The 15,816-nt window shown below is 28.4% G+C and overlaps 5 protein-coding genes across 6 annotated transcripts; 1 reads left to right on the top strand and 4 right to left on the bottom strand.

The window, feature by feature from the left end:
- Positions 1-642: 642 nt before the first annotated feature.
- Positions 643-1,646, bottom strand: OCT59_012525 (uncharacterized protein; the record flags this gene model as incomplete). The annotated part of the gene is made up of 8 exons (XM_066134539.1): positions 643-704; positions 783-816; positions 885-902; positions 1,170-1,175; positions 1,270-1,324; positions 1,405-1,436; positions 1,512-1,550; positions 1,629-1,646. The coding sequence occupies 8 exons, from the start codon at positions 1,644-1,646 to the stop codon at positions 643-645; spliced, it is 264 nt and encodes an 87-aa protein (XP_065989795.1).
- Positions 1,647-3,698: 2,052 nt separating this feature from the next.
- OCT59_012524 (uncharacterized protein) lies at positions 3,699-5,052 on the bottom strand (the record flags this gene model as incomplete). Of its 2 annotated transcripts, XM_066134538.1 has the most annotated exons (3): positions 3,699-4,057; positions 4,136-4,658; positions 4,894-5,052. In XM_066134538.1, the coding sequence occupies 3 exons, from the start codon at positions 5,050-5,052 to the stop codon at positions 3,699-3,701; spliced, it is 1,041 nt and encodes a 346-aa protein (XP_065989794.1). The 2 variants fall into 2 exon arrangements, with proteins under 2 accessions (XP_065989794.1, XP_025168387.2); XM_025308581.2 differs by lacking the exon at positions 4,894-5,052 and having other exon boundaries at positions 4,136-4,397.
- A 598-nt stretch (positions 5,053-5,650) lies between these two features.
- On the bottom strand, positions 5,651-6,399 carry OCT59_012523 (uncharacterized protein; the record flags this gene model as incomplete). The annotated part of the gene is made up of 2 exons (XM_066134537.1): positions 5,651-5,983; positions 6,349-6,399. The coding sequence occupies 2 exons, from the start codon at positions 6,397-6,399 to the stop codon at positions 5,651-5,653; spliced, it is 384 nt and encodes a 127-aa protein (XP_065989793.1).
- Positions 6,400-9,072: 2,673 nt separating this feature from the next.
- OCT59_012522 (uncharacterized protein) lies at positions 9,073-10,045 on the top strand (the record flags this gene model as incomplete). Its single annotated transcript, XM_066134536.1, has 2 exons — positions 9,073-9,087; positions 9,260-10,045. 2 exons carry the CDS (start codon positions 9,073-9,075, stop codon positions 10,043-10,045), a joined length of 801 nt encoding a protein of 266 aa, XP_065989792.1.
- A 3,281-nt stretch (positions 10,046-13,326) lies between these two features.
- Positions 13,327-14,414, bottom strand: OCT59_012521 (uncharacterized protein; the record flags this gene model as incomplete). The annotated part of the gene is made up of 3 exons (XM_025328055.1): positions 13,327-13,547; positions 13,617-14,064; positions 14,133-14,414. 3 exons carry the CDS (start codon positions 14,412-14,414, stop codon positions 13,327-13,329), a joined length of 951 nt encoding a protein of 316 aa, XP_025168389.1.
- Between the last annotated feature and the right edge of the window lie 1,402 nt (positions 14,415-15,816).

The raw sequence follows: 15,816 nt of genomic DNA, 5'->3' as shown, positions 1-15,816 counted from the left end.
AAAATTATTTGCTGATCATATTCAATTTAAACATGTGTGAATTTTTTTAAATAACAACGAATATTAAGAAAATTGGTGAAACTTTTTGAGCTATAACATTATATGTTCATTATTACACTAGTCGAAAAAAGACAATTTGGCCTAAATTTGACCAGGTTGAATATAGGTCGAATGATGATCTAACCTGTGTCAAATTGAGGTCGAATTTTTGGGCGCATTTAGGGTGCCAATCGTCTCAAATTTGGAAAGAAAATTCGGCCATCACTACACTACCATTCGACCTAAATTTGACTAGGTTGAATTTAGGTTGAATTTAGGTTGAATTTAGGTCTAATAGTGGCGTCAAATTGAGGTGCAGTTCGGATGATTATTCGACACAAAATTTTGTCTCAATATTTATTTATTAATTTAGTTCAATTTCAAATTTATTAATTTATTAAAACACTTAAATATACAGTACATGTATATTAGCATCTATCTAATGTATAAATAAAATAATTATACACAATTTCACAATCACATGATCGCATCTTGAAAAGAACGAATGTTAAAAGTCGTCTTACTATAACTAAAGAAAAAAAATAAAGTCCAAGTCCGATTTGAAATAAAAATTTGGAAAAACAAAACTTTAAAAAAAAAGTTTCAAAACAAACCGTTTTGAAACTTACTAATCGATCCTATCATCCAGGATAAGGAAGCCGAAACTACAAAATAAGATAATAAAAAAATTAATTAATAATAAAAAAAAAATTTTTAAAAAAAGTTTTTAAGTGAAAACTTACCAATTCGATCCGGAAAGTGCGAAACTGTTGATTTCTACAAATTATAAGATAAAAAAAATCAATAAAAAAAAATCAAAATTAATAATAAAAAAAAAAACTTACCAATTCAAAGACGTTGATCTACACGTTCTACTAAAGAAATCTACTGAAGCTGAAGAAAATTCCAAGAAAATATCCTACAAAAGTAAGAGATAGAGGAATGGTGGGGAATAACGAAAGAGGAGAGGGAAGGTGAGAGGGAAGAGAGAAAGAAAGCCCCGGAGTTCCTACAAAATAAAGAAATAGAAACGTTAATACAGTATAACGTTTCTTTTTTTTAAAAAAAAGAACTACTAAGATTCGTAATACTTACAAATCTTAGTTCTTTTTCGTTCTTTAGAAGCCCACCGAAACCTATAAAAAAAGAATAAGAACAGTTAGTAACCGTTCATAATAATAAGAATAAAAAAAGAAAAAAAAACTAAGATTCGTAATACGGAATACTTACGAATCTTAGTTTTTTCCATTCTTCGTTCTTCGGAAACTCACCCAAACGGACGAACCTATAAAAAAAAGAAAGGAACGGTTAGTAAACTGTTCCAAAATAATAAAAAAAAACAAAAATCAAGATTCGTACTCGTACTTATGAATCTTGGTTTCAGAAGCCAACCGAACCTATAAAAATAAAAGAAAAAGAACGGTTAGAAACCGTTCATAATATTAAAAAAAAATCCAAGGTTTGTAACGAACCTCAGTTCTCCTTTTCCCGATCCTTGGAAGCTCACAAACCTATAAAAAAAAGAAAGAATGGTTAGTAAACCATTCGTAATAATCAAAAATAAAAAAAGATTGAAGATTCGTACTTACGAATCTTTGGGTTTTCATTCTTCAGAAGCCCACCCAAACCTATAAAAAAAGAAAGAATGGTTAGTAAACCATTCATAATAATCAAAAATAAAAAATATTGAAGATTCATACGAATCTTTGGGTTTTCGTTCTTCGGAAGCCCACCCGAACCTATAAAAAAAAAGAAAGAATGGTTAGTAAACCATTCGTAATAATCAAAAATAAAAAAGATTGAAGATTTGTACGAATCTTTGGGTTTTCGTTCTTCGGAAGCCACCCGATCCTAAAAAATAGAAAAGAACGGTTATTAGTAACCGTTTATAATATTTTTTTAAAAAATAAAAAAAAAATCCAAGATTCTTACGAATCTTTGGAATTTTCCCGTTCTTCGGAACACGGAAGCCCACCCGAATGGCCGAACCTAAAAAAAAAGTAAAAAAAGAACGGTTAGTAACCGTTCATATTAAATTAAAAAAAAAATAATAAACCAAGTTTCGTACTTACGAAACTTGGTTTTTCCATACTTCGAAAGCCCACCCGAACAGCCGAATCTAAAAAAAAGTAATAAAAGAACGGTTAGTAACCGTTCATACTAAATTAAAAAAAAAAATAAATAAATAAACCAAGTTTTGTACTTATGAAACTTGGTTTTTCCATACTTCGGAAGCCCACCCGAATGGCCGAATCTAAAAAAAAGTAATAAAAGAACGGTTAGTAACCATTCATACTAAATTAAACAAATAAATAAATAAACCAAGTTTCGTACTTACGAAACTTGGTTTTTCCATACTTCGAAAGCCCACCCGACCCTTTTAAATGGGCGTCTTGAATCTAAAAAAGAAAAAACGAAAACGTTAGTGAAACATTTCGTTAAAAAAAGTAAAAATTCGAAGGTATATGTATACCTTCGAAGGAGATAAGTGACGAAAGAAAAGGGGAAAGGGTAAGGAAGGGAAAAGCGAAGGAAGGGAAAGGAGAACGAAAGGAGGGAAAGGGGAAGAAGAGAAACTGGGACGAAGGAAAAGGGGAACGAAGGAAGGGAAAGGGCGAGGAGGGAAGGAAGAAAATTAAAAAAGTTTAAAAAAGGATCATCCTTTTTTAAACTTTTATTTTAATACGCGTATCGTGTAACGCATAACGTTTGATTAACATAATTCAACTAGGTTGAATATACACAGTAAAATTCGATAAACCGGATCTATCGGTTCCACTAAAAATATCCGGTTTATCGGGATATCCGGTTTAGCGAAAAAATTTCGATATATTGAAAATCTATTGTATTGAATTTTTAAAAAATTTTCATGCTAATAAAACTAATATACACTATAATTTGATTTTTTCATCTAGTTTTAAGTTATAGAGGTCATGAAAATGAATATAAAATATTTTAATTGAATATATAAGTAATACTTAACTTCAGCCGGAATTAAGATTTTTATAATTCCGGCCAAATTTAAGATTTACCGAATCACGTTACTTAAATTTTATTGGTTACAAGTCACGTGATCCGGTTCATCGAATCATTTTTACTATAGCTGGTTAGAAAATTGATCCGTTATAGCGAATATCGAGCTTTTACTAGTAAACTCCGGTATATCGAGCCTATTTTAATATACGTGATTTGGTTCCAGCAAAAAAGTCCGGTTTAGGCCTAAATCCGGTTTATCAAATATCCGGTTTATCGAATTTCACTGTGTATGTCTAATCGTAAATCTTTACTAATTGAAGTCGAATTTTATTAATTCTAGTCGAATATAGGCCAAATTGTATTAAGGCCGAATATTCCTTTTTCGACTAGTGTTATATACATAGATACTTATGCTTATAAAGTTATAAAGCTAATACTATAATAAATATCTGTTCTGTCAAGTGTCAATGATATATAAGATGTGTATTGCTGGTCAATCATCATGATTATAATGTGGGCTGAAATTTTAATCAATTATTTGTCAATCATTTATTTTTAAAACAAAATTTGTTTTTGAACATTAAATATCTTGTCAATTTATTTTTTTTTGTCTATAAAATATTTTTATTAACTAATCATTTCTATTTTTAGTAAAAAATAAATAAATAATAATGATATGTACTTCAATTCCAAACTAACATACTATCTCCTATTTCTTTAAAAACAAAAATGTCAGAATATCCAAAATGGCCAAATCCTTTTGGTTTTGTGCCATCCATTACAAGTGAAAGTCCAGGAATATGATATTTCAGTGGTAAAAGGCTTTCAACAATTGCCTGAAGAACAGGTTCATCTGCAGATGATAATGACATTTGTGATCTTGTTGATAGAAATGTTTTTATAATTTCAATAAAAGGTATAAGATTACCTGCAACAAGATTTTCATATGCTGAAGCAATAAGAAAAGCATCATTTACAACTTGCCTATATACTAATTTATCTTTATTTTGGTCTAAAATTCGAATTTGTTTTGTTACAAGTTCTAATAAATAATTGTTATATATAAAGAATTAATAATATATTGTAAATGCAAAAAAATCATGAAAATATTTTAATTTACCAGATGAATTAGTATCAGTATCTCGTACTCTTTTTAATCTTTCCCTTTGTTTTTCATTCCATATTTTATTAAAATCTGATTCTAATTCTTCTCCCAAACAATATATTTCACTTCCTACATCATTATATGTATAACAATTGTGAAATATAAGACGAATATCTTTTTCAAATTCTTCTGTACTTCTGTATTGATTATTTTCTAATTTTGAATTTATAGTAAATAGATCCATTGGATTTTTTATAGTCTTATCTGAAACTTCCATTTCATAATATTTGTAAAATGGATGGATATTAGATTTATTATCAAGTTCTTTAAGAATATCACAACAGTAGTTAGTTAGTTTAATGTTTTTCTTAGTAGTCTTATTACAATGTTCTTCTTTAACAGAAATGGTGGCAGGAATCTCAATTATTGCTTCTGGATGAGATGAAATTAGATTTTCTTTTTCTTTTTCATAATCCTTAATAATTCCTTTCCAGAATATTTGCAATGTTTTTGCATAACGTGAATGTTCTGTAGTTATCTGTTATAAGAAAGAGATTGTTAGTAGTGCATTAAGATTTTTTATTTAGTGACAAAAGAAGGTACATAGCCAACTCCTCCTCCAGAATTAGCAGGCTTTAATCAACAACAATGTTAGGACACCTGAACTGAGAGCTTGGGGTGGTTACCAAGGTTGTCAGAAACAGTAATTCCCCTAAAATCAAATAAATCTAACATAGGGATTGTCCACCCATTGCAAAATAAAAAAAATGCACCTTATCTTTAAAGCCAGGGGAATATATTCCTTCATGCAAAAAACGAGTAATCCAAGTATTATCAAGCTCTTCCCATTTGTCTGAGAAAGTTAAAGTAACAATAATATCACGGTAACTTTTCAAAAACCCACAATATGATACCTTTTTACTTTTTGTCATATAAGAAATAAGGACTAAAAATATCATTGAGTTACAATAGTAGTTAGATATAATATTACTGGTCAAAATAATTCCAAAAAGCAAGAAAATAATATAATATTCCAAAGAAATTTTAAGAACTTAAAAAGTAAGGCTTACTATTTTGACCAGGGTAGTTCTCAGATGTATTCATGTTAATTATGATGGTAAAAATAGTTAATTAATGATGGTAAAAATAAATTAGTAACAATAAATTGGTAAAATGGTTTAGGAGGGACTTAAATAAAAAAATATCTCTTGTAAATAGTATAACTTGGGGCGTTCTCAAACACCTCAATTGATAGACTGATGAATGATCTGATTGGTCAAAAAAGTTTCAAAGAGTTTCTTATTTTGATGATCAACAAGCGAGCTAAAAACCACCTTTTTTCCTCAATGATCTTCAATTGATAGATGATGCTCAATAATTTACTTTATTTTTTTATGACAAAAATGAGTTCTCAGCAAGCTCTTTCACAATATAAAAAAATTATTATTCTATTCTTAATGCAAGAAAATTTTAAAAGAAATAATAGAGGCTTTGACACAAATATGAATTATCTTTTAACTTTTACTCAAATTATAGAAAGTACTCTCTATATTTTTGAAAAACTGTGTCCCACTTTTGTTGAATAGAAGCTTTAGAACGTTCTTTTAAAACGAGACTTGCAACATTAGAAGATTGTATATTAGAAACAATATTATCCCAAATTCGGCCTTTTTCCCTTGGATCTTTAACTTTTTGCAAAGCTTGTTGATGTTCTTTAACCTCTTTAATAAGTATCCGAATTTCTGTTGATGTCCATCGATTTGATGGCTTGCTAGCACGAATTGGTGTAGGTGGAATTGAAGTTGAAGTTGCATAATCAGGAGAAATAGCGACAGGATTATTACAATCAATGGAAGAAGATGCCTATAAAAAAGAAATCAATAAAGACCTATATTACATTTAAAAAGAATATGTATTTACTTTTTCTTGTCGTATAGCTTCATTTAGAGCCAATATTTGACTTTGCTGTTGCAAAAAAGTTGCAAGTTCGTAAAATCATTTAAAGTGGTTGCATTAAAAATTGGGTTTGAAACTTCAGCAACTGGTTGAGGTTTTTTATTGAATTTTTTATTAGGCATGTCGAAAACTATAAAATTGGTTATCATAAAAAAAAACTGTTGCTTAAAAAATTTATGTTAAACTATAAAAGAGGCATGCTCAAGCTAAATCGAGCTTATAATTCTATTGATCTCGCCATTGATTGTGATACTTGAGCACAATGACATCACTATCAGGTCTAATTGAGGGAGATGCTTGAGAACGCCCTTGGACTGACACATTGAGATATCAAAGTGAAAAATCATTGACAAAAACTGAATCATTTTTCCATATATGGAATGATAAAATATGGGATAAAAAAATACAAGAAAATCTATGTGATATGGCTCACAACTTGTCAGTCTAACTCATTATTATGAAATAGAACAATATTGTAATGTTTCATATTTGTCCATTTTATGTGGTGTAATATTGTATAATTTTGATTAAAATTATGATAATTAATGATTATTATAATATTGTTACTCAAATTGATCTACTTGTCTAATTTTTTAAGTCATAGTAATATAACTTCAATATCTTATTTATGTTTAACAAACAACTCAACTTTTGTCAATATGACCTATCTGACATATCAATTATCATCATTCACCTTAAATTAATTTATCATTGTTATCAGTATATTGCATACACTACTCTTATCTATTCTATACTATCTATTCTATACTATTTTAGAACAAAAAAATCTCTTTATTATTTTTTAAATTATCATAATTTTCTTCTCCACCTCTCTTGTCTCTTAGGCACTGTTATCGATCATCACTATTTAGTCATACCACCCATTATTTTCTCTAAAAAAAATAAATTTTATAAAATAGAAAATTTTTATTTGATGAAAAAATATATATCAATACAAATAAACAAATATTCTACTACCATGTTCAACAATCATATTCATTTTCTTCTGCAAATAAAATTTATAATTTTTATTTTTTGATGAAAAAATATTAACATCTTTTATTGAGAATGTCTCCTTTTTTAATTTACTATATATTATAAAACAACTCGTCTAAAGTTAATAATATATTTATTTTGTCAAATAAAGTTTACTATATATCTCAATTTATGTTTATAAATAATATTTAACACAAATACATAAAAAACAAATACAATATTCTTCAAAATCGTATACAAATAGTTTTTTCTAATAATTAGTTTATCTAGTTGGAGTAAAAGAAGTAGGTTAACCCAATTATTGGCTTTGCAATATCAAACAGGAATTGTTTGAATCTTATGTCTGAAGGAACTTGTCAAAATTTGATTATTTGAAGTACTGCTAAGCAGAGTTATAAATACTCTTGTTGGTTGGTTATTCGTTGTAGGAATAATGTTCAAAGTAATTATTCCTCATTATTTTTATATTTTAAAAATTGGCGAACTCTTTAGCATGGAGAAATGAATACTGAAAAGTCTGTGTATGTCTAACTTTAACCAAATTCAATATATGGCTAGTTTAATGCAAGCATTTTTATAACATTACATATTAAGCTTAAAGCTTACGCTTACTTTTAAGTTTAAAATATGTTAAGCTTTATGCATGATGGTAGGTTAATATATATTGAAGAAAAAGTGATGATGAAAAAAATGATGTACAGTTCACCCTCGCTATAGTGAATTTTTATATAGTGAATAACTCACTATAATGAAGAAAAGTCTAGGTACGGATTTTTTTATAAATAATAATTCTTGATATAGTGAATTTTATAATAAATTTTCTGTATCTCGTAATTCGAATTTAAATACTGGAACCAGTGTTAATAAAATGACCCTTGATATAGTAAAGATTTTTGCTATAACGAATTTTTCAAATGTTACACAATTAATTAGTGAATTTTTTATCACGTATAATTTATTTGAATTTGAATTTGCCTTTAGAAGCTAGAATTTTTTCGTGATTTAAACTAAAAAGGAAAAGTATCATATTTTATTTTGATTATAATAAAAGTAATCCTGATCTAGTTAATTATTTTCTTCACACACTATGCCCAAAACTCAAAATAAAAGAACTTCGTGTACTCAAATAACTATAGGCAAAGGTATAATATCCCAAGAAAAAACTTTGCCAAAAAGAGCCTCCTTGACTCTTGCCCAAAAACATGAAATATGTCTTAAAAAAGTTACTGAACCTTCTCTAAAAAATAAAGAACTAGCGAAATTATTTGATGTTAGTGAAGGATGTATTAGTAGTACGTTAAAAAATTCACAAAAATGGCTTGAAATTGATCCCCAAGTACCTGAAGCTAAAGGTAAAAGACAAGTTAGGGTGATTTTTCCAGAAATTGAAGAAGCACTTACGTTATGGGTATTAAAAGCTTTGGAAAATAGTGTTGATATTAGTGATCAAGTTTTACATAAAAAAGCTATGATGTTTGCATCTTTATATAAGATTGAAAATTTTAAAGGAAGTAATGGTTGGATTAATGGATTTAAAAAAAGGCACAATCTTTCTTGTTATTTAAAGCAAGGAGAGGCTGCAAGTGCACCACTTGAGAAACTTGATGAATTTAGGAAAGAGCTTCAAGATTTGATTCGTGGATATAGTCTTGATGATGTTTTCAATTGTGATGAAACTGGTTTGTATTGGAAAATGGAATCTAAAAGAACGATTTCTGATAAACCTATATCTGGACGAAAGCAATCAAAAGATCGTGTGACAATTCTTCTTTGTTCTAATACAACTGGTAGAGAAAAGCTTAAACCAGTATTTATTCATAAATACAAAAACCCTCGTCCCTTGAAAAACTTACCCAAGTCATCTTTACCGGTAGAATATTACTGGAATATAAAAGCTTGGATGCAAGTCTCCATTTGGAATGATTGGATTCGTCAATTTGATGCAACAATGAGATTAAAAGGAAGAAAAATTCTTCTTCTTGTAGATAACGCTCCTGTTCATGCTTTATACGAAGGTGTAGAATTGACTAATATAGAAATTAAGTTTTTACCTTCTAACACAACCGCGCATCTGCAACCTTGTGATAAAGGTATTATTAATAGTTTTAAGGTAATTAATTCTGAAAAATTTTAATGCAATTTTTTAATTATTACGAAATTAAACTTACCATATTTATATATTTGTAGGCACACTATCGAAAATTGCTCCTTAAAAATCATATCAAGGCCTTTGATTATCAACAAGAAACAGGCAATAGTAAGTCACCAATTGATATCAAAAAAGCTATTAAGTATGTGGTATCAGCCTGGGATAAAGTTCTTTCTCAAACTATATTTAACTGCTGGAGAGATGCAGGAATTTTGCCATTAAATGATACAGATTCTCAAGATGAAATAGAAGAGAATGAACGTGAAGAGAATGAACGTAAAGAAATCCAAGATTTAATTGATAAACTTGAATATATACATCCCCTTACCGCTGAAGAATATATTAAATTAGATCAGGAGAATGAAATTACTGGTGAGACACTAACTGAAGAACAGATAGTTGCCATTCTTAAAGAAAATAACTCCATTTCTGATGATGAAAGTGATAGGGAAATTACTTCAGTATCTAGCTCTGAAGTTTTGGCCGCGTTTGATAAAATTTTTATTTATTTAGAACAAAATAAAAGTCAAGATATTATTGATAAAGGTGCTTTTAAAGCTATGAAAAAAGCTAGAAGGGAAGTTTACAGAAATAATTTTTTTTCAAAGAAGCAAATGAGTTTAGACCTATTTGTTAAAACTAATGATAGCGTTGATGGTGTTGATAATAATAATATGAATAGAATAGGTGATAAAGATAATATTATGGACGTTGATAATATTAATTTTGAAACTTTATATTTTAACGAAGGGGACTTTTATAATCATGAAGAGTGTGAAGGTTTTATTGAATACCAAATCGATCAGGATAGTCTTTATAAATGATTGTATTACAGATTTGCAGTATTGCGTTTATCATACTTAATAAAGTAATAATCTTTGAGTGACATAAATATAAAAAGTATTTATGCGCAGGTTTACAAAAAAACAAAGAAAATTTATTTTATTGCATGTGTTTTTTATAAAAATAAGCTTAGTTGTCGTGACTTTTAATTATTACTATATAATATACATCACGTGATAATAATGGATTTTTAATATAGTGAAAATCTTATCTTTATTTACTATACGTGATTAGTGAATTCCCTTACTATAGTGAATTTTAGTTTTCAGCCCATGAGTTTCACTATAGCGAGGGTGAACTGTACAAAAAACAAAAGGATTTTAATTTCATTTTAAAGTTTTCACATTTAAGTTAAAATATATTATTATTATTCTAATGAATAAAAAATATGAACGAATTGTTTATTGAAAATTGATAAAAAATCACTAGATACGGTATGTCAAAATAAATTTATTTATGAAACATTAATTTCATTTTAATTTAGTAACGCTCATGCAAACTTTTTTTTTTTTATAAATTTGGTTAAAACCAATCTCCTTTTTTTTAAAAAAAAAATAGGAAACGCAAACAGAAACCGTTGTAAGTCCAGAGCAAAAAATTTTGTATTTAAAATGCAGTTAAATTCTAAATCACATGTTTTTTAGAGTTAAGAATAAGGAATAAAACGTCAAATAAACAAAATAAAATAAAACTTTACAACATCCCTTCTCAATTTACCTTTAAAAGTCCAGTGTGTACAAGTAGTAACCTAGCTAGCGCCCTAGAAAAAAAATATGGAATGAAACGTTAGAAACATTTCTTTAAAGTCAAAAATAAAAAACTTCATCTTCCCAATTTACCTCTAAAAATTCGGTGTCTAAGAAATTTGATGTTACTGAAAAAGAATAAGAAATGAAATGTTAAAAACATTTCTTTGAAAGTCAATTAGAAAAAAAATACTCACCATTTCAGTTCGTTCCACTAAGCAGAAACCTAACGCTAAAAAAGAAACGTAAAAAAAGATTATCAGAATAAACCTTTATTTATTTTATTTTATGGATAGCGAGGAGTAATACAATGAAAATCACAAAACTATTCTAACGAATAAACTGGAAAGCATTATAAACTTCGCCCACAACAGCAAACCTAAGTCTACTAGAACAGACCCTTACTGGTAAAAAAAAGAACTATCTAGGACTCCAACCAAGTCTAAATAGGAGTGGTATATATGAGGAGATCGGTGGGTGATGAAATTGTACTACTAGGTGACTATACATTAAAAGCTACATGATGATTATTAAAATTAGAATTGTGAACATCAGAAGATAAACTAAAATCTGTATGGTAAAAAAAAGTTCCACTGTGAAGGAAATCGGATGAAGAAAAAATAATAAACATCAGATCCATGCAATTGTTATAATTGCGAAATTGGCCAGTAAACGGATTTGAATATACAAAATTAGAGAAGCTTTTTCTAGTTCTTGTTCTTCTATTTTGTGACATGGGTCGTTTTTTCTTTGTTAGATTTGGATATCCCGATTTAGTGTATCACGTGATGAAATATAGGATAGTGCGTGAGGAGGCAAAGCGTTTTCGTCTATATCCATAGCGTGAAAAGGAAATATATTGGGTGCATTTACAAATTCATTTAGATCGGATTTAGATCGGATTGCCGATCCATTTGGATTAAACCAGATTCTTATAAAATCCAATCTGTGTTTACAAATACGAGCGTCGGATTTTGAATTTTCGTATACCACCTTAACACATTTTAGTTTAGACCTAAAAGTTGAATAATAATGAATATTCAAAGACATTCTTTGTTTGTTTCAATTATATATTTAATTTTTTTGGACCAAACTGATTCATCCTCCGAAGAAACATCTGATGAGAATAATGATTTACTATTTTATTATGAGTGTATAGACGTTATTGAAAGGAATAATTCTTTAAGAGCAGTTCACAGGCAAGCAAGAAGAGCCCGAAGCTTTTGTTGGTTTAATAATATATGTAGCAGTTGGGAAAATATGGAGTTTAAGCGCCATTTTAGAATAACAAAAACTACATTTGAGTGGTTGTGTACTGAGATAGCACCTATATTATTGCAAAGAAACAACTCAAGAGGCGCTCCAAGACTTCCAATTAAACAGAAAGTTTCAGTAACTTTATGGTTTTTAGCTACTGGTCAAAGCTATAGGACACTTGGACAATTGTTTGCATTAGGAGAAACAACTATATGTTTTATTATCAGATCAGTCTTATATGCAATTAAATGTCATTTTCTCTCATCAAAAATTAGGTAAGAGTTTAGTAGTAATTAAAGTTTTAATGAATTAATAAATAAATATTAATTATTATGATTTTTAATAGATTTCCCAATAACTATACTGAATTTAGTAATATTGCAAAGAAATTTAAAAGAAAAGCTGGTATCCCATATGCCATAGGAGCTATTGATGGTAGTCATATACCAATTAAAGCTCCTAAAGAATATCCTATGGATTATTATAATAGAAAGGGTTTTTATTCAATTGTTTTACAAGCAGTTGTTGATTCATATGGAAGATTTATTGATATTTTTGTTGGTTATCCTGGCTCAACTCATGATAGTAGAATATTTCATAATTCTCCATTATATTATATGCTTAGTTCTTCTTCTTCTGTTATTCCTTCAAATTCGTACATTCTTGGTGATGCTGGTTATCCTTGCCAAAATTGGTTACTTACACCATACCGTGATAATGGAAGGTTAACACAAATACAAACTTATTATAATACCAAACATTCTCAAACTCGGATAAGTGTTGAACAAGCTTTTGGAAAATTGAAATCAAGATTTAGATGCCTCATTAATCCTATAGCAACATCATTAGAAACAGCTATTCTGATTGTAACAACATCTTGTATTTTACATAATATCTGTGAAGAAAGGGAGGAAGATATGTTAGATGATGATGAATATTTTGATGACCAAAATAATTTTCACACCTTATCAAATAATAATAATGCTTCTGAAGTAACCAACACCATTAGAGATAATTTAGCAAATTATTTGTGGAATAAAAAAATTTTACGAGATAACAGAAGAAGCAGATATAACATTATTAGTGATAGTGAAGATGAAATTGATATTGAAGTATCAGAATAAATGATAAACACCAGAATAAAAAAAATTTCAATTTTTTTTTTGAATAATTGACTTTATTTTGGTTATATTTTTTTACAATTACAACAGATTAAATTTCATCTAAATCTTGAGGTGAGAAAATATGTAATGTAGAGTTCATTCAAATTGCAAAGTAGGATCAATTTGTGGAGTACGTGTACGATCAATTTGTGGAGTACGTGTACGATCAATTTGCGAAGTACGTGTACGATCAATTTGCGAAGTATGAGTACGATTAATTTGTGGAGTATGAGTACGATTAATTTGTGGAGTATCAGTATACGAAGTATCCATGAATTGCATTGTATTAAATGAACTAGATTGATAATAAAAAGGAACTATTATAAAATAATTAGTATATTAAAGATATTAAAGATAATTTGTAATTATATTAATAAATTACATACCATCATTTTGAGAAAACATCATATTTCTATTTGTAGAATTCAAAGCAGAAATTAGTAAACTAAACTCCTGTTGCCTTCGCTCTTCCCTTTCCTTTCGTTCAACTTCTCTTCTTTCTCGTTCTATTTTTCTATTTTCTTGTTCTTCCTTTCTTTGATAAATTAGATCTTCCAACATATTTTTAACTTTTCTTACTTCGGACCTGTTAGCTTTTCGCGGTTCATCTTCTTGGATAGATTCATCAGACCTGTTCTTTCGTTTACTTCGACCAGTAATTTCATTAAATAGAGCTTCCTTTTCAATAATAACTTCATCATTTTGGTCCAAACTACTTTCTAGTAGTTTTGGAGTTAAACTTGGACGATTTCCATCAAGGATTTCTTCAACTTCTGCTTTATATTTTACTTCAATTAAATCATTACCTGATTTTTTATTATGATCCATGTCATCCTAAATAGAATATTTTTTAATTAAAGGTGTGAATAAGAATTTTTAAAAAGTAGTTTCTTAAGTAGTACCTTATATTTTTTTTTAATGTTTTTCCACTTAACCGCGCACTGTTCAGCAGAATATTGGCAATGACTGTCAAGAAATATATTTGACGCGTCTTGCCAAAGCTTTGCTTTTGTATTACCGCTGCCACCTCGTTTGGTACTTAGTTGGTTTACTTCTTCTTTCCGTTCTATTAAAAATGAAAGTAAAAGCTTAATATTATCATCGTTCCATTGGCATGATTTTTTTTTATTGTTTTTAATGTCCGCCTTAGTAAAATTTTCACGGTCATGAAGGGTTGTTTCCATTATTAAACGAAATATGAAAGAAAATTTAATATGAAAAAAAAATTTTTCATCAAAAAAAATTATATAGGTGGGTCATAGGGGGTAACATGTGGTGGTAGGTTGGTGGATAGTAGTACTGGTATGTTTAATCGTGGGGTACACCCTGGATTGGAAATTTAATAGTAAAATCCGATCTAAATGAGTCAGGTTGATCAACTCAATTCGATCCAAATCGATTTTGTAATTTGTAAATATGGGTTGGATTGAGGCGTCGGCTCAATCCGATCTAAATGAATTTGTAAATGCACCCATTATCTATTTTATCCATAGGTTTGTGGCTTGGGTAGCTCTGATTTTATTAGGTCTTTGAACAGTAGTATCTTATGAAGTAGAGTCGTTGGTAGCAAATGAGCCTGCTATTATATCAGCTTCTGCGTTTTTTGACATAGTCTTTGATTTAGAACGGGTGTTTCTACTCATTTTACATGTAAAACATGTCGAGGAGTTCAAATATTTAGTTTTTAAGTGTTGTAAAATTGTTAGAAAAAAAGTTTTGTCAGAGAAATCCTTTAGCTAAATTTTTGGTTTAATGATCGACGTGTTGCTTTCCATAAACCTTTATCTTTTGATGTAGCACAAAATTTCAAATTACGCGTGATCTTATATGTTAATAAACATACGTGTATATAGTCTTTCGCATAAAGTTAATTTTTCTACCCAATTTAATCAATTAAATTTTTTAAATAAGACAAACCGATCAAATAAAAGAAGAATGAAGGGTAATTATAATTTATAGATCAATAAGGAATGATGCTATTAAATAAACTTAATAAAGTCGTATTAATATTATCATCATAGAAATTATAACAGTTAAAATATTATTTAAAATTTTTAGCGTTACCAATCATAATACTTTTGATAAAGAATACATTTGAGAAGTTATTTCTTTTGATTTATTTCAACCCTTTGAAACTTTCCGCCTCTAATGTAGTTACGACAGATAATTTCATTCAAAGGATACAGATTTTTATAATTTTTCTTTGTTTTCAGGAGCTTATAAGAGGTTTACTTTCAATGTGATTTATTTTTGGTATCAAAAAATTCACATAAATTCACACAAATTGAAGTATTGTAATGGTAGCTTTTAAGAATAAACTACAACAATAAATAAGAGAATTTATTTTGTACAAGAGTAAACTTCGAACTTAAAAAATACAACATCTTTCCTTAATATGATAGATGATGTCAGCCAGAAATTACTGCCTTTTTTAGACATTTTCTGGCATAATAAATTCTACAATTTAGAATTAATTTAATTAATTTGCAGATATACAGACGATTTATAATAAATCTTTTAACCAGGTAATAAAATACAATAGCGAAGTATTGTTAATATTATTTTTATACTGCCAGAAACTTGTCT

Source organism: Rhizophagus irregularis, chromosome 2 (assembly GCF_026210795.1).
Source record: "Rhizophagus irregularis chromosome 2, complete sequence".
Taxonomy (NCBI): Eukaryota; Fungi; Glomeromycota; class Glomeromycetes; order Glomerales; family Glomeraceae; genus Rhizophagus; species Rhizophagus irregularis.
This window is presented reverse-complemented; position numbering and strand designations above follow the sequence as displayed.